Raw genomic sequence first — 19,484 nt, forward strand, 5'->3', positions numbered from 1 at the left:
GCAGCAGCAGGATCTGAAGTCTCTAGCTAAACAACAGGACTTCCAGGGACTTTTAGTTCTTTATTTCCATTTCTGTTCTCTGCTCACTTTCAGTGACTGGGAAGAATACAGTTAGGCCCATATATATTCAGACACTGACACAAATTTTGTTTTTATTACCTGTTTACTAAAACATATTCAATATAGTTATATAATGGAAATGGACATAAAGTCCATACTTTTAGCTTTCATTTGAGGGTATCCACATTAAAATTGAATGAAGGGTTTAGGAGTTTCAGCTCCTTTACATGTGTCACCCTGTTTTTAAAGGAACCAAAAGTAATTGGACAATTTACTCAAAGGCTGTTTCGTGGGCAATTCCTTCATTATTTCATTCTCAATTAAGCACATAAAAGGCCTGGAGTTGATTTGAGATGTGATGCTTGCATTTTGAAGATTTTGCTGAGAAGTAAACATGCGGTCAAAGGAGCTATATATGCAGGTGAAACAAGCCATCCTTCATCTGTGAAAACAGAAAAAACCCATCTAAAAATTTGCTACACTTCTAGGAGTGGCAAAATCTACAGTTTGGTAGATCCTGAGAAAGAAAGAAAGCACTGGTGACCTCAACAATGCAAAAATACAACAGTGGTGGATGATCGCAGAATAATTACCATGGTGAAGAGAAACCCCTTCACAACAGCCAACCAAGTGAACAACACTCTCCAGGATATAGGCGTATCAATACCCAAATCTACCATAAAGAGTAGACTGCAGGAAAGTAAATACAGAGGGTTCACTGCACGGTGCAAGCCACTCATAAGCCTCAAGAATAAGAAGGCTAGATTGGACTTTGCTAAAATAAAAACATCTTAAAACACCAGCACACTTCTAGAAGAACATTCTTTGGACAGAAGAAACCAAGATGAACCTCTACCAGAATGATGGAAAGAAAAAAGTATGGCGAAGGCATGGTACAGCTCATGATCCAAAGCATACCACGTCATCTGTAAAACACGGCGGAGGCAATGTGATGGCGTGGGCATGCATGGCTGCCAGTGGCACTAGGTCCCTAGTGTTTATTGATGATGTGACACAGGGCAGAAGCAGCCGGATGAATTCTGGGGTTTTCAGAGACATTCTGTGCGTTCAAATCCAGCCAAACTGATTGGTCGGCGTTTCATAATCCAGATGGACAATGACCCAAAACATAAAGACTAAGCAACCCAGGAGTTTATTAAAGCGAAGAAGTGGAATATTCTTGAATAGCCAAGTCAGTCACCGGATCTGAACCCAATAGAGCATTTCACTTGTTAAAGACTACACTTCAGCCAGAAAGGCCCACAAACAGAGCATTAAACAGGAGGAAACACGGCGTCTGGTGATGTCCATGAGGTCAAGACTTCAGGCAGTCATTGCCAACAAAGGGTTTTCAACCAAGTATTAGAAATTAACATTTTATTTACAATTATTTAATTTGTCCAATTACTTTTGAGCCCCTGAAATGAAGGGATTGAGTTTAAAAAATGCTTTAGTTCTTCACATTTTTATGCAATCATTTTGTTCAACCCACTGAATTAAAGCTGAAAGTCTGAACTTCGACTGCATCTGAATTGTTTTGTTCAAAATCCCTTGTGATAATGTACAGAACAAAAATTAGAAAAATGTCTCTGTCCGAATATAGATGGACCTAACTGTATATTCTTGATATATGAAGACACTGAGAATGTGTCATGATCAGACGCCGGAATAACTGTGCTGGAGGATTCTGTCACAAATCTGTGATGTATCCTCAGCAGAATGCCCACATTTTTTATGTTGATTATGCTGTGATTTTTGCTGTGGCTTTCACAGTATGCATTGCGCTCTGCACAATGATAATCTATGGGATCCAGCAACAGAATGAGCATGCGGCGGATTGGAAAATCAGATTTCCTTCTGTGACATTGTAAACCCTGGTCACTCATATAGTACTGTTAATTGCTGCAGATCGCTGAATCCACCATGTCTGGACCCACCCTTTTTGTATTATGTAGTGAGCCAAGCAGCTGTGTCAGTTGCACATGATTTGGACAATGCGTCTAAATAAGAAATGTGTCTACTCACTGGCAGCAAGCAGAAATCTTGAAATGCTGAATGCAGTTTTTGGCATATTTTGCCTTGATGTTATCCACACCCTGAATATTGTTGTAGCAGGGGTGAAGAGCCACCTGGTGACAGATGGTAGCTATTGCAGGTGAACCCCTAGCTTCCATAGATAGAATATGAGAGTTTTCCACCGTCTTTAGAGTCCTCTATTGACACTTTATAATGAGAGCCAGACTAGCCTAGCGATAGGGCATCCACCATGAAACTTCTAGACTTACATTGTAGACCAAAGTGAGAATAGATTTGTATCACAGTTTAGTCCAGCATGTCCCAAAGCAGCAGAACGTACAGCTTGGAGATTATGGCGGCAGATATATGAGCCAGCGCACGGACACTCATAGCATGAGAATTACCATGACAGGAATTTTTTAAGTCAGTGTGTTGGCCTAATTTATCCCAATATCCCAAATTTATCAAAACGTACATTATTTGATACATTTGGTGCATATTTAAAGATAACACTTGTCCAGAGATATTACTCCAGTCTTTACGTTATCCCCCTACTGGAGTGAGATTGCGCCATTTTTTGCAAGTTTTTTCCTTTCCGCCCACTTTTCAATAGTGTTGAGAGTCACAAAACTCTGAAAACCACAAAAAAGTCACAAATTGTTGCACAGAAAAATATTGGTGCAGATTGGTGCGGATCCGCCAAAAACAGAAGCTGCCCGTGTGCCTTCCGCAATTTGTGGAACGGAATGGGCGGCCCATTGTAGAAATGCCTATTCTTGTCCACAAAACGGACAAGAATAGGACATGCTATATTTTTTTTGCGGGGCCATGGAACGGAGCAACGGATGCGGACAGCACACGGAGTGCAGTCCGCATCTTTTGCGGCCCCATTAAACTGTGGCTCGGATGCGGACCCGAACAACGGTCGTGTGCATGAGGCCTAAATATTAGACAAATTTACTATTCTGGCGCATGGACCTTTATAATTTTGGAGTATCATAAATCTTGCGCCAGATTTAGGGCTCATGCACTCGACCGTATTTTCTTTCCGTGTCCGTTCCATTTATTTATTTATTTTTTTGCAGCCCGTATGCGGAATCAATCACTTCATTGGGACCGCAAAAAAAACGGAAATGACTCCGTGTGCATTCCGTTTCCGTATGTCCGCAAGTCCGTTCCGCAAAAAATAGAACATGTCCTATACTTATCCATTTTGCAGACAAGGACAGGCATTTTTATAATGGATCTGCAAAAAAAATGGATGCAACGCGGACGTCACACGGATGTCATCCTTATTTTTGCAGATCTATGTTTTGCGGACCGCAAAATACATACGGTCGTGTGCCTGAGCCCTTATGCTAAAATTTTGTAGCGATGCGCCAAAAACAAAACAAAACACTGTCTAGCCTAAGTTTACGCCAACTATCAGTTGGCATAGTTTCGCTCCAAGAGTTTTGTCTCCCAGAGGTACATTTAGGCCATGTCCTCTTTCCCCGTGAAACCACGGCCCTTGTCGGATAAACCCGACACCCCTATAAATATGCAGATTGGCTCGGCCGTGCATACATATAACACTGTAGGGATGAGATATATGGCTGCTATATATGTCAGCTGATGCTTCAGATGGACTGAACAGGGTGACATTCACACTGCTAGAACTATGAAGCATGTCTACATAGCTAACATCTGAAATCTATGTAATAGTGCCGAGCATACACATTAGCATCAGGATAAAACAACAAGTTACTCGTCCTGTTGCTTTGTTACAGTCGTGCCAGTCGCTAATACTTTGGCGCCATTACTCCTTTGTGTGTCAGTATGTGATTGTCACTTGTCTTGTCACCATCACAAATGTTCCTCATCTTCCTGCTTGACAAGGGTAGAATGAGATTGGCCTGTGTATCCGCTGCTAGTTGTTTCTTCTGCCGTCATACTCTGTACAGAAGGCCTTTTGGGCACTGGTAGGAGCTTTCAGGACCTCGGAGAGCGGCACCTGGGTGGTTATTTTCAGCCATCATGCTCAATACACAAGGTTGGGGCACAGATAAATAGGCATGTAGAGGGTTATTTGGGACCATCCTTACTGCCAATTTATATTGAGCAGCAATATCATCAATAAGTATGTAATAACCCAAAAATGTGATAAATCCAGCAGAAAGTGATCCTCTCCACTGTCAGCTTCAGAGTAGTTTGCTGCACCTCATGGCCTTTATTATGACTGGGGCCTATTGTCTCAGAACCTGGATCTCCTGGAAGATCCTTCTGTTGGGACCATATGAATCCATAATACTTGGAGACATAGTGACAGACTCAGAGGATCCTCTGGACTTTGAAATACCAAAGGCTGGGTTTTTAAATTTATGCAGCCCATAGCAGCCCCAGGTTTGCACCCTCTCTGTGGAACCCAGCCTATGAAGATTTCATGAGTCGGGGCAGATTTTTAGAAAGCTGCCATCTATTTGCTCAGCCCATGGTCACTGTTCACTGACCTTAATGCAGACTTGATCATCCCAGGAAATCCTAATGTAAGTAGACCTGATGGCAGCTAAGACTATACATCTCCTGACTGAATCCATGGACTGTCATGGTGTATCTTATGTTTCCAGACAAAATATTGTAGCATGCTGTGCTATTTTGACCGACAATTTTGACGGAAGCTCCTAACGGAGACCCAATCAGTGATGTGAAGGAGCTTTGAGCTTGGAATCATACATGCAGTTTTTTATGCTTTTTTGAGCCAAGACCAGAAGTGGATCCAGCAGGAAGGAAAAGTACAACTCTTTATTTTATATTTCCCATACCTTTTTAATACACTTCTGGCTTTGGCTCAAAACACTGCACGAAAACCTGCCACAAAAACTGCATGTGTGATTTCAAGGAAAACTGGTAGTAGTGCCCAGAACTATGCTGCTTCCAACTGCGTGTATGACCGTCAACCATTGTCCTTCTGTGTTATGGCCAGTCTGATGGAGTCAGCTTTACTTTTCAGGCCAAGTGCATCAAATCTGGGGCTCTATTCAGAATTCTGCTGATAACTACAGTTGCAAAAAAAGTCACAACAATAGACAATCACAGTCTTCTTAAACTAATAACACACAAAGAATTAAATGTTACCGTGTATTTATTGAACACACCATGTAAACATTCACAGTGTAGGTGGAAAAAGTATGTGAACCCTTGGATTTAATAACTGGTTGAACCTCCTTTGGCAGCGTTTCCTGTAGTTGCAGATCAGACGTGCACAACGGTCATTCCTCTTTACAGAACTGTTTCAGTTCAGCAATATTCTTGGGATGTCTGGTGTGAATCGCTTTCTTGAGGTCATGCCACAGCATCTCAATTGGGTTGAGGTCAGGACTCTGACTGGGCCACTCCATAAGGCGTATTTTCTTCTGTTTAAGCCATTCTGTTGTTGATTTACTTCTATGCTATGGGTCGTTGTCCTGTTGCAACACCCATCTTCTGTTGAGCTTCAGCTGGTGGACAGATGGCCTTAAGTTCTCCTGCAAAATGTCTTGATAAATTTGGGAATACATTTTTCCTTTGATGATAGCAATCCGTCCAGGCCCTGATGCAGAAAAGCAGCCCCAAACCATGATGCCCCCACCACCATACTTAACAGTTGGGATGAGGTTTTGATGTTGGTGTGCTGTGCCTCTTTTTCTCCACACATAGTGTTGTGTGTTTCTTCCAAACAACTCAACTTTGGTTTCATCTGTCCACAGAATATTTTGCCAGTACTGCTGTGGAACATCCAGGTGCTCTTGTGCAAACTGTAAACGTGCAGCAATGTTTTTTTTGGACAGCAGTGGCTTCCTCTGTGGTATCCTCCCATGAAATCCATTCTTGTTTAGTGTCGTATCGGTGATTCGCTAACAGGGATGTTAGCATATGCCATAGACTTTTGTAAGTCTTTAGCTGACACTCTAGGATTCTTCTTCCCCTCATTGAGCAGTCTGCGCTGTGCTCTTGCAGTCATCTTTACAGGACGGCCACTCCTAGGGAGAGTAGCAGCAGTGCTGAACTTTCTCCATTTATAGACAATTTGTCTTACCGTGGACTGATGAACAGCAAGGCTTTTGGAGATACTTTTATAACCCTTTCCAGCTTTATGCAAGTCAACAATTCTTAATCGTAGGTCTTCTGAGAGCTCTTTTGTGCGAGGCATTATTCACATCAGGCAATGCTTCTTGTGAAAAGCAAACCCAGAACTGGTGTGTGTTTTTTTTATAGGGCAGGGCAGCTGTAACAAATACCTCCAATTTCATCTCATTGATTGGACTCCAGTTGGCTGACACCTCACTCCAATTAGCTCTTGGAGATGTCATTAGTCTAGGGGTTCACATACTTTTTCCACCTGCACTGTGAATGTTTACATGGTGTGTTCAATAAAAACATGGCAACATTTAATTCTTTGTGTGTTATTAGTTTAAGCAGACTGCAATTGTCTATTGTTGTGACTTAGATGAAGATCAGTTCACATTTTATGACCAATTTGTGCAGAAATCCATATCATTCCAAAGGGTTCACATACTTTTTCTTGCAACTTTATGTCAGCATTCAGCAGTGAGACAAAAATCTGTACTTGGCTAGATTGCATTGTAGGAGAGGTCGTTTTTCCCCTAAGTCTACTGTACGGTGTATGAAAATATACACTACATCTCCGAAAGAGCAACACAACAGCCAGTGATCCAGTTCCAGTGGGGAGTTGATAGCATATACAGCTTTTTTTTTAGGAATTATGAATGCAGCTCTGGATGTAAATGGAGCGTAAGATGTTATACAACTCATGGTCTGTACAAGTAAAGTAGTATTATTAGTAGCTAGTATTATTAGTAGTAGTAATATTATGTAGCTTTAATCTATAAAATTTTGTTTCAAAGCAAAGCTGCAATGATTGTTCTGCCCCATCAGATTTTTACGAAGTCTCTGGTTTTACCTTCATCTGTCTTACTGTGTGCAAATAAACCAGTCCTGTGGATCACAAGCTGTGCCAATATCCCCTGCTGTCCCATTAAGTGTATGACAATGTCACTATGCAGAGTTATTATTCTGGAGGAGGGATCTATATATATAGCATGCAATGTTATTGACAAGGGCAACACCTAAGCTGTGTCTATAATGTCTTTCCCCTTTTATGTCCCCTGTGTGCTTATATGTTATTGCATAAAATAAGTATACATGAATCACAAAAAACACTGAGAAATGTAATAATATATATATAGAGAGAGAGAGAGAAAGAGAGAGAGAAGAAAGACAATGCAACAGCACTCTGCAAACCAGATAAAGTACAATAATGCCATAGTCGCAAAAAAGTTATAGTTCTAATACTACTCTTATTTATAAAGTAAGATACTTGGCAAATGCAATCTGAGCCCGTCTGCCGAACGTCAAGGCGATCTCTGTAAGACGGGAACCTAACACTAAATGCTGCCTGTTATGCGCCATAATGGCCTCCATAAAGTTCGGTAAGTGTTGGTTCCACATGCATGCTGGATAAACTCTGCCTTTTACCATTTTTGTTGCCAAAATGGCCTCCATTACTTCCAAGTAATGCAGGTACCAACATGCATGCCGAGCCCACTCCATACCTTGCAATGCACTCCTGATTAGCCTGTCTGCCCCATAGGCTGATTTTAATTAGTTTCAGTATAAAGCTGTGGCCTGCTCTCACTACATTTATTGGAAGCCGTCTGGCACAAGGAAAGGTATGGAGTGGGCTCGGCATGCATGTTGGTACCTGCATCCCTTGGAAGTAATGGAGGCCATTTTGGCACCAAAAATGGTAAAAGGCAGAGTGGATCCAGCATGCATCAGGAACCAACACTTCCTGAACTTTATGGTGGCCATTATGGCGCATAATAGGTAGTATTTAGTGTTAGGTTCCCGTCTTACAGAGATCGCCTTGACGTACAGCAGACGGGCTCAGATGGTTTTGTACAAAATGCATTTGCCAAGCATCTCACTTTATAAATAAGTGTAGCATTAGCACTATAAAAATTTTTTGGGCCTATGGCATTATTGTACTTTATCTGGTTTGCAGGGTGCTGCTGCATTGTCTTTTTTCCCTATGTTTTAAGCCATGGCAGCGTGCACCTGCGCATTAGGATGTGCTGACTAACCCCCTTTGCTTTATATATATATATATATATATATATATACAGTACAGACCAAAAGTTTGGACACACCTTCTCATTCAAAGAGTTTTCTTTATTTTCATGACTATGAAGGCATCAAAACTATGAATTAACACATGTGGAATTATATACATAACAAACAAGTGTGAAACAACTGAAAATATGTAATATTCTAGGTTCTTCAATGTAGCCACCTTTTGCTTTGATTACTGCTTTGCACACTCTTGGCATTCTCTTGATGAGCTTCAAGAGGTAGTCCCCTGAAATGGTCTTCCAACAGTCTTGAAGGAGTTCCCAGAGATGCTTAGCACTTGTTGGCCCTTTTGCCTTCACTCTGCGGTCCAGCTCACCCCAAACCATCTCGATTGGGTTCAGGTCCGGTGACTGTGGAGGCCAGGTCATCTGGCGCAGCACCCCATCACTCTCCTTCATGGTCAAATAGCCCTTACTTTCAAAGTTTTCCCAATTTTTCGGCCTCACTGACTGACCTTCATTTCTTAAAGTAATGATGGCCACTCGTTTTTCTTTACTTAGCTGCTTTTTTCTTGCCATAATACAAATTCTAACAGTCTATTTAGTAGGACTATCAGCTGTGTATCCACCTGACTTCCCCTCAACGCAACTGATGGTCCCAACCCCATTTATAAGGCAAGAAATCCCACTTATTAAACCTGACAGGGCACACCTGTGAAGTGAAAACCATTTCAGGGGACTACCTCATGAAGCTCATCAAGAGAATGCCAAGAGTGTGCAAAGCAGTAATCAAAGCAAAAGGTGGCTACTTTGAAGAACCTAGAATATGACATATTTTCAGTTGTTTCACACTTGTTTGTTATGTATATAATTCCACATGTGTTAATTCATAGTTTTGATGCCTTCAGTGTGAATCTACAATTTTCATAGTCATGAAAATAAAGAAAACTCTTTGAATGAGAAGGTGTGTCCAAACTTTTGGTCTGTACTGTATATATATATACAGTACAGACCAAAAGTTTGGACACACCTTCTCATTCAAAGAGTTTTCTTTATTTTCATGACTATGAAGGCATCAAAACTATGAATTAACACATGTGGAATTATATACATAACAAACAAGTGTGAAACAACTGAAAATATGTCATATTCTAGGTTCTTCAAAGTAGCCACATTTTGCTTTGATTACTGCTTTGCACACTCTTGGCATTCTCTTGATGAGCTTCAAGAGGTAGTCCCCTGAAATGGTCTTCCAACAGTCTTGAAGGAGTTCCCAGAGATGCTTAGCACTTGTTGGCCTTTTGCCTTCACTCTGCGGTCCAGCTCACCGCAAACCATCTCGATTGGGTTCAGGTCCGGTGACTGTGGAGGCCAGGTCATCTGGTGCAGCACCCCATCACTCTCCTTCATGGTCAAATAGCCCCTACTTTCAAAGTTTTCCCAATTTTTCGGCTGACTGACTGACCTTCATTTCTTAAAGTAATGATGCCCACTCGTTTTTCTTTACTTAGCTGCTTTTTTCTTGCCATAATACAAATTCTAACAGTCTATTCAGTAGGACTATCAGCTGTGTATCCACCTGACTTCTCCTCAACGCAACTGATGGTCCCAACCCCATTTATAAGGCAAGAAATCCCACTTATTAAACCTGACAGGGCACACCTGTGAAGTGAAAACCATTTCAGGGGACTACCTCTTGAAGCTCATCAAGAGAATGCCAAGAGTGTGCAAAGCAGTAATCAAAGCAAAAAGTGGCTACTTTGAAGAACCTAGAATATGACATATTTTCAGTTGTTTCACACTTGTTTGTTATGTATATAATTCCACATGTGTTAATTCATAGTTTTGATGCCTTCAGTGTGAATCTACAATTTTCATAGTCATGAAAATAAAGAAAACTCCTTGAATGAGAAGGTGTGTCCAAACTTTTGGTCTGTACTGTATATGTGGAATGTTTTCAAAAATTGAAGTCATAATAGTTTATTTTTTTATCAGTTAACAAAATTCAAAGTGAATGAACAAAAGAAATCTAAATCCAATCAATATTTGGTGTGACTGCCCTTTGACTTCAAAACAGCATCACTTCTTGTAGGTTCACCTGTGTTATTTTAGTCTATATTTACACAGTCAAGTTATATTATTATGACCACCAGCTAATATTTAGAGTAACCGCCGTGTGCAGCACGGATAGCAGCTAGACGGGCTGGGAGTGACTCAGTAAGGTCCTGGTAGGTTGTCACCGGATGAGTGGCCTAGAGAATGCCACAAAAACATTCCCCTAACCATCAGTGGCACGTGATGCTCCGCAGTTTCCATGTCACTTATTCACAATGGTGCCATTTGACCACTCAAGATACACTTTCACCACAGCCGCACATGAAGAGATCATGAACTGCGCAGTTTCAGAAATACCGCCACCCCGGCGAAAGCCAATAATCATCCCTTTATACAACTCTGATAAATCGCCCCTTTTACCCATGACAGCAACGAGGGATATGTGTGCAGACAGCCTATCTCGCCCCTTATATACCCACCAAGCTGGCTCACCACACGTGACTTCCTTCATGAGCTACACACTGCCGACATCGAAAGTAGGAAATGGTCATAATAATGTGACTCGACTGTGTAACTTCTTCAGACATAGGTGATGGTGACCGTCAACATGCTGGACCTATAGGTATAATATTAAATGCTACATTTAGATTGTGACAGAGAGAGTTGAGTTGATCAGAGGTAACATGAGGTTTGGGCTGAAAAGTCCAAAAATTAGTTTATCAATCCAACTTCATATACAAATTTTGAGTTACATTCTTTTCTGAATATCCCCAAACATGGAACCGTTGCTCCTGTCCAACACACACTACAACCTCCAACATCCTGTAGACCAGAACAATGGATGAATATACATGAACACCCCCTCCCCCCATTACCGCTGGCTAATTATTTCTCTTGTACATGAAACACTGTGAATCTAGGAAGGGGGTGCCTAGCTTGGTGCTGGGGTCCCCTGCTGATACCTGGGAGGGGGCCCCTTTCTTTTTTGCCGGGATGTCCTGCTGATGCAGAGGGTGTGCCCCGCTTTATATGGGGGTGGGCTAAAGAGGGATGGTCACTAACCCTTTCACTGCCAGAAGGGTCTGCGTTGTTTTAATTGGCACGCCCTACTGGCATGGAGGGGGAAACTAGTGCTGATGCTGTGTTTGAGTCTGTCTAACAATCCTTTTTAATTCCCTACCTTGCCTTGCCTCCTGACCCCCTATGTAGGGTTATTTTAGTGACCCTTGGAATGTCTTTGATTTTCTGATCGTCATTGGCAGCGTAGTAGACGTCATTCTCAGCGAGACGAATGTAAGTATATCGGGGCAGGTCTGTCTGTTCCTCTACAACCCTCTCCGCACTCCCCTTCTCTCTCTCCTTCTCCATGCTGACGTGGGTGCTTCTCTACCTTTCCTCCAAAAATTCCTGCTAGCAGTTTATTTTTATTATTATTCATTTTAATTTTCTCAGACCTACCTATTCCCAGGGAGAAGGGAGAGAGGGAAGGGAAAAGCTCCACGACGCCCCCTTCCATCAAGCAGAAGGAGGGGCTGAAGGAGGTTTTTTCTTTCCCTCGTCTCTTCCCAATCAAAGATTGCAAAGTGTCTATGTGCAAATAAACAGGGTAACATCCAGCGGCCGAACACGAGAAGAGACCAAGCATATTAGTGTAATGCCTCTTAACTTCTCCTCCTTTTTTACTCTTTTATTTTCATTCTTTCCCTTGTTCACACTTTTTCTTTTTTCTTTTCTTTGATTTTTCTCTTTCTCTCTTTTTTTCTCTCTCTTCTCTCGTCCTCCCTCCTCTTCTCCTGGGCTGTCATCAGCATTATTTCTGTGATGCATGGAATACATTTGATGCACTCATAGTAGTGGGTAGCATTGTTGATATTGCAATCACCGAACTAAACGTAAGTAATTTGCCTCTGTCCGTGACTGTGGCTGCATCACCTCCCTGCCCCCTGTTTGTCTATCCTCTTCAGTTATTTCTTTTTAGTCTATTTTTTTTTTTTTTTCATCTTCTTATGATTATTTTTTTCTTTCGTTTTTCTTTCTTGGATTACAAAGGATTTGACTGTTGCATAAACTCCTTCTGGCATGAGATGTGCTGTATAGGAGGATTGGACTGTTCTGGGAGACCCTGTGGTTGCCAGTCACAGAAGGACTGAGTTACTAGTCAATAGTAAACCAATTCTGTTCCTAATTAGCCAAGATAAGACAGTCCATATTACACAGAGATTTTGTATCGTACCTTCCCTCCTCTTTTTGCTGCCTAACATACAACAATATACATAAAAATGGAGGTTCCCATTAATTAGTGGATCCTAGACTCCTACTTCCAGAATGTCCTATTGTCACAACCCAGACTTTTAATACTCATCATATTCCAGTTACCTTCTGCTGATATCTAGTTTTAAATATTTTAATATTTAATCCCAACTGGACACTGGTTTGACACACACTGGGGCACTCATGCGGTCCTGATGCCTGGTATCCAGCCCAATCTTAAACGAATGAAGCACAATGTGATTGCAGTGACTTCCATCTGTGATTGGACCTTCTCAGACTCTCCTTTTCCTCCTATACAGTCAGGACCTGCTCTGTCTCTGTGACTTGGCATGAGATAACAGTTTCTTTTTACACAGGAAATCCCCCAAAAAATGTTCCTTCTCACTCAGACATTCCCATGTCCCCCCCTGCAGGGTTACAGGAGGTCACCTGGTACCTCAAACACATCCTCACACTTCAGAACATAAAGAGCCTGCGGTTATAATGTAGTCCTTTACATTATATTGGGGGAGTTTCTGTTTAAGTAGCTTTTTATGCTATAAGGGTATGTTCACATGTGGCCTAAACTCTGTGGATTGCTGCAGTGGATTTGCGTGCAATAAATCCGCAGCATTTTACACTACTAGCAAAGTGTTGGAGCTTTTAAGAAATCTCATCCACATGCTGCTATGGTCGTACCCTCAGGATGGAGCTTCTCTTTAGGGCCTATTCATACGAGTGTATATTTTGTTCATGTGTTATCCATCTGTGCAATGGACTACCCATGGATAGCACACAGACCCATAGACGTAAGTGGTACTAGGCCCATCACCAAAACCAGAGCGGGTCCTATTTTGGGCTATGTCTCACAGTACCGTAGATCATTGGAGACAATGGTACACAGTGGTTGGCAGGTCCCTGTCCTATATGGACCTCACTGATATATTAAAATAGATTTTTAATACAGATGTGCAGCCACGAGTTTGGGTTTCTTGATGCAGTTTTGGAAGCCAAAATCAGCCATGGAGCATAAAAGGAGAGAAAGTATTAGGGCTGTTTCACATGAGCAAGTTTTCTGTCTTGATCCGATGCATCTAGTGAATGCCTAGCATCAGGACCCATTCATTTCAATGAGTATGTATACATGAGCATCATTTTTCACACATCATCTCTGCGTTCAGGAAAAATTGCAGCATATTCTATATTGTGCGTTTTTCATGGCGCTCTGGCCCCATATAAGTGAATGGGGCTTGCGGCAAAAACGGAAGGCATCCAGATTGAATGCATTTTTGACTGATGGTTGCGAGGAGATGTAGATATTCTTCATTTTTTTACATGCAATCCGTATACACTGCGGATGGAAAAAACACAAACACTGAACGCAATTGCAGAAGAAACTGATTAAACTCGTGTGCAAAACCATCAGTTTTTCCCTGAACAGATCCTGACACAATCCATATTGCCTGTGCGAAAGAGGTCTTAAGGACAGATACTACTTCTCTTTTTTTATTCATTTCTGTTTTTTGCATCCAAAACTGCATCAAGAAACCTAAATGTGTGGCCGCACCCTTAGGGCTCATGCTCACGGCCATTGATTAGCCTTTCTGTGTATTGGGGACCACAATTTGCAGTCCCCAATGCATGGGCAACATCCATGCGGATTCCATAGATGGATCCAGACCAATTCAACTTGAATGGGTCCGTGGTACGTCCGCACCGCAGAAAAGTAGTGTATGCACGGACAGAAACCCCACGGACAGAAACCCCACAGAGGCACTCCGTAGTGCATCTGTTGTGTTCCATGCCTCCGTTTGACACTGGACCTTCCGGATTGCAGACCCATTCAAGTGAATGGGTCTGCATCTGTGATGTGGGGTGCACACGGCGGTGCCCACATATTGCAACGGCTGTGTGCATGAGCCCTTACAGCCATACAACATTAAATAATTCAAAGCCCCAGTGTCCACACGCTAACCTTATGGCTCTTAGCTCCATGAATAAATATCATGGTCCAACTGCAGCTTATGAATGTACCCACAAGGCCCCTCTATTCAGCTAAGGGCTCATTCACATGACCGTGGTCTGGATCTGCATCCGAGCTGCATTTTTTGCAGCTCAGGTGCGGACCCATTTACTTCAATGGGGCCGCAAAAGATGTGGACAGCACTCTGTGTGCTGTCCGCATCCGTTGCTCCGTTCCGTGGCCCCGCAAAATTATAAGTGATGTCCTATTCTTGTCCGTTTTGCGGACAAGAATAGGCATTTCTATAAAGGGACGTCCGTTCCGTTCCGCAAATTGCCCCGCAAAGGGTTACAGCAGATCACCACTTTAAAATCCATGTCCACCTTTTATCAACAACTTTCTGTGCTGATTAATTCCATATTTTATCTTTATAGCAGTTGGAGCTCCATTTTATACAGAGCATCCAACCTCCTGCATAGACATAGTTATATGATAGCATTCTTCTTTCTTCAGCCACCACTAGGGGGAGCTGAGGAGTTTACTCCATGATATGTTATTATTGAGTTCAGTGTATGAACTATATGCAATAAGCTCCCAAGCTCCTCCTAGTGGTGGTTGCAGGCAGAAAGAACGTTATAATTTATTTTATCTGCATCATAAAAATGGACTTCTGACTGTTAGAAATATATATATTTAGAAACTGAATTTAGAACTTAACAAAAAAAAAATTGGTGTTCAAAGGTGGACATTTAGGTTGTTAAAGGGGTTATCCAACCCCTATAATGACCCTCCGAATTTTCGGGACCCTCGTGTATACATTATATTTTCCTGCTACCCAGTATCCACCTCGATCCGGATCCCTGCAGGTCCGCCGCTGCATCTCCGCAATGTTTCGATGGGGAGATGCAGCAGCGGCCGTGCAGGTATCCGGAGCAATGTGCGTTCTGGGGAGCAGATAAGTATAATGTGTATCAGGGGCCCGGGCATTAGTGGGTTCATTATAGGGGTTGGATAACCCCTTTAATGAGTAGATATTTTTCTGATCGGCTGTTGTTGGAAACTTTGTAAATCTCCCCTAGATATTCACAACACTTTTCACATTTATCCTGAAAATATTCCGGCCAATGATCTGGTAGGACCGTGCAAGGTTATCCTTCCTCATCTCTTGAGCACCTGATGTCTCTCTTCCTACCCTAAACAGCAGTGGGAAGTTCACGCCGAGCTGCTGTGTGATCCCTGACACCTCCCTGTCCACTCACCCCCTCTCTCTCACTTCTCTTGTGTTCTCTTGTCATTCTCACACGGGTGACGCCGGTGGAGGCATTTAGAAAGCGCAGTCTCTGCTTGTGTACACTCATTCGGCTCAGCCATAAATTTCCTGGATAGTGGTAGCGGTCCATGATCAGTACCTAAGCATTTAAGGTTTTACGCCTTATAATGAGAAGTTCTGCAACTTTCTAATATGGAAATGTTGGGAACGTAGTTACATACAGATGCTGAAAAGCCATCCTAATCATTTCCTCCTCACACAGCTAAGGGTTTGCAGCCTAGACAATCCTCTGTGAGCTAAGCAACTCCAGATGGGAGACATTTAGGCCTCTTTCACACTTGCGTTGTCCGGATTCGTCATGCACTCCATTTGCCGGAGGTGCCCGCCGGATCCGTAACAACGCAAGTTAACTGAAAGCATTTGAAGACGGATCCGTCTTCAAAATGCGTTCAGTGTTACTATGGCAGCCAGGACTTTAATAGTGTGACGGATCAGTGTTACTATGGCAGCCAGGACGCTATTAAAGTCCTGGTTGCCATAGTAGTAGTGGGGAGCGGGGGAGCAGTATACTTACCGTCCGTGCGGCTCCCGGGGCGCTCCAGAATGACGTCAGGGCGCCCCATGCGCATGGATGACGTGATCCATGCGATCACGTCATCCATGCGCGTGGGGCGCCCTGACGTCACTCTGAAGCGCCCCGGGAGCCGCACGGACGGTAAGTATACTGCTCCCCACTACACTTTACCATGGCAACCAGGACTTTAGTGTCCTGGCAGCCATGGTAACCATTCAGAAAAAGCTAAACGTCGGATACGGTAATGCGCCGAAACGACGTTTAGCTTAAGGCCGGATCCGGATCAATGCCTTTCAATGGGCATTAATTCCGGATCCGGCCTTGCGGCAAGTGTTCAGGATTTTTGACCGGACCAAAAAGCGCAGCATGCTGCGGTATTTTCTCCGGCCAAAAAACGTTCCGTTCCGGAACTGAAGACATCCTGATGCATCCTGAACAAATTTCTCTCCATTCAGAATGCATTAGGATAAAACTGATCAGGATTCTTCCGGCATAGAGCCCCGACAACGGGACACAACAACGCAAGTGTGAAAGAGCCGCCTGCAGGAACGGAGAGAGATATGTGCTGCTGATTTAGCTCACATGGGATTCTCTACACCAGGGATCAGCAAACCTTAGCACTCCATCTGCTGTGAAACTACAACTCCCAGCATGCACATTTACTTGTGTGTTCGTGTAACTCCCATAAAAAAGAAGGGAGGATACTGGTAGTTGTAGTTTTCAAACAGCTGGAGGGCCGGAGGTTGCTGATCCCTGCTCTAGCATGAACACGTTTTGTAATTATCCCTCAGCATTAAGGACTATTTAAGTGGCTCTCAGCTTCTGCATGTAAACTGAATATTTCCATTCATTGACAGCAAGCAGAGGTCATGGAAATGTAAATACAAAGTACATTATATCTGAGAGTTGAAGAATTTTTCATTATACAGAATATGTGTACCTTTGAAATCACTGTCTCTAAAGTGAAAAATGAATCAGCTTTGCAATAGGTCTTAATTAAACATTTCCTGTCTCTATGCTTCCACAGCTCCTATACAGTCCAATCAGTCTCCATGGTAACAGACAACCAACAAACCCTGTGTAGTCTGATCCTGCAGTCACATTTCCTTCCATTTGTCCCCTACTTAAAGGGGTTGTGTTACTTCAGCAAATAGTATTTATTATGTAGAGAATGTTAATACAAGGGACTTACTAATGTATTGTTATTATCCATATTGCTTCCTTTGCTGGCTGGATTCATTTTTCCATCACATTATACGCTACTCGTTTCCATGGTTACGACCACCCTGCAATCTAGCAAAACAGTATCAAAGACAATGCTAAACCACGCTTATGACATTAAATGTGTGTTTGGGGGGGTTTGCCACTGCAGTTTTCAGAAGAAAACGTCCTGAAAACAGATTTAGAAACCACAGCATCTAAAATACTTCCAAAACCAGAATCAAACAAAAAAAAAAATCTCTTTTAGGCTTTTTGCATTCAGAAACCACAGTAGCAAACAAAGAAGAGACAGAAGGTGTTATGACTGCAGGATCAGACTGCACTAGGTTTGTTTGTTGTCTGTTACCATGGAAACATATAGGCTTATGTAGGAGCTGGAGAAACAAAAGAACAGGACATTTCTAAATAAGACTAATTGAAAATGTGTTTCATTTCTTATTTTAAAGATTCATTGTGACAATAAAAAAATGTTTGCAGAAGTAGATATATCCTTTAATTTACATGAACCTTTTTCACTTCAGCAAGTAGCATTTATCACGCAGAGAAAGTTACACTACAAGGCACTTACTAATGTATTGTTATTATCCATATTGCTTCCTTTGCTGGATTGATAAATTTTTCCATCACATTATACACTGCTTGTTTCCATGGATACGACCACCCTGCAATCTAGCAGCGGTGGTCGTGCTTGCACACTATAGGAAAATGTACCACCATCCTATGTGTACTTCCTTGATCCTGGCCACCAGAGAGGCCCAGCTTTTTCCTATAGTGTGCAAGCACGACGACCACCACTGATGGATTGCAGGGTGGTTGTAACCATAGAAACGAGCAGTGTATAATGTGATGGAAAAATTAATCAAGCCAGCAGAGGAAGCAATATGGACAATCACAATACATTAGTAAGTGCCTTGTGTTAACTTTCTCTACATGATAAATGCCACTTGTGAGACAACCCCTTTAACAAAATATTGCAAATTGGGCTGCAGTGTTGCTGCTCAAAAAATCAATCCCAATTAAATGGATCAAAAATGCCTCTACCGAAAGAGGGGGAGTGCAGTAAAACGTTATTTTTATTGAATATGTTTAATAAAATTATATATATTTTTAAACATAGTTAATAAAAGTTACGTTTTACTGCAACCCCCCTCTTTCAGTAGAGGCATTTTTAACCCCTTATCAGGGCAGGCAAATGTTGGTAAGGGCTCATGCACACGAATGTAAGGGCTCCGTGCCTGTATTGCGGACCGTAAATAGCGGTTCACAATGCATGGCACCGGCTGTGTGCATTCCGTGCTGCAGATGCAGTCCCATTAACTTGAATGGGTCTGCGATCTGCAAGATACGGCCAAAGATAGGACCTGTCTTATCTTTCGTGGTGCTGAGGCACAGATCAGAAGCCCAGGAAAAACACTCCGAAACGTTGCTCCTGTTGCTAGAGTGAGTTTTTACCAGATCCAGTTACATCAGATATCAGCTAAACATGGACACAGAGATTTATACCCAGAACTTCGTGACCAATAATTGTTAAATGCAACGACAGCCAACGTATGGGAAGAATGTGACAACGATACATGGCCAATGACGGACTGCTACAGTATCACACTATCTGTGGTATGGGCTGATTCTCTCTGTCTATGTCCCGATCTAAAGCTCACAACTATCTCCACATGTCTAGTTGTGCTGGAAAGCTTTGATTGCACAATCATTTCTCAGCTATCTATAGGAAGAGTAGGATTATGACTAGATTAGAGGGATACTGCAGTAAAACTTATCAGTGACGCCCCCAGATAATAAACAGTGCAATTTAGAAGAGAAGATTTGACTATACTGTAAATGAGCCATTAAAGAGGACCTTTCATCAGTTCTGACATAGGCTAATTATGGTATTACCTTGTAGGGCGGCCTCCACTGATCACTGATGCCATGGGTGTATATATATTTTTTTTCAAACCAACAACCCCC

The 19,484-nt window shown here is 42.4% G+C and overlaps 1 protein-coding gene across 6 annotated transcripts in view; it reads left to right on the forward strand.

Annotated features, from left to right (window-relative positions):
* CACNA1C (calcium voltage-gated channel subunit alpha1 C) overlaps positions 1–19,484 on the forward strand; it is a 583,432-nt gene that overhangs the window by 517,437 nt on the left and 46,511 nt on the right. For 3 of the 6 annotated variants that reach the window (XM_040436644.1, XM_040436668.1, XM_040436676.1), the window contains exon 30: positions 11,451–11,534. In XM_040436644.1, coding sequence (XP_040292578.1) covers positions 11,451–11,534 — 84 coding nt within the window. Of the gene's footprint in view, positions 1–11,450; positions 11,535–12,049; positions 12,134–19,484 lie in introns of all 6 variants that reach the window. The other 3 variants (XM_040436661.1, XM_040436653.1, XM_040436685.1) reach the window with 2 other exon arrangements.

The sequence above is a fragment of the Bufo bufo genome, chromosome 1 (assembly GCF_905171765.1).
Source record: "Bufo bufo chromosome 1, aBufBuf1.1, whole genome shotgun sequence".
NCBI classification, from domain to species: domain Eukaryota; kingdom Metazoa; phylum Chordata; class Amphibia; order Anura; family Bufonidae; genus Bufo; species Bufo bufo.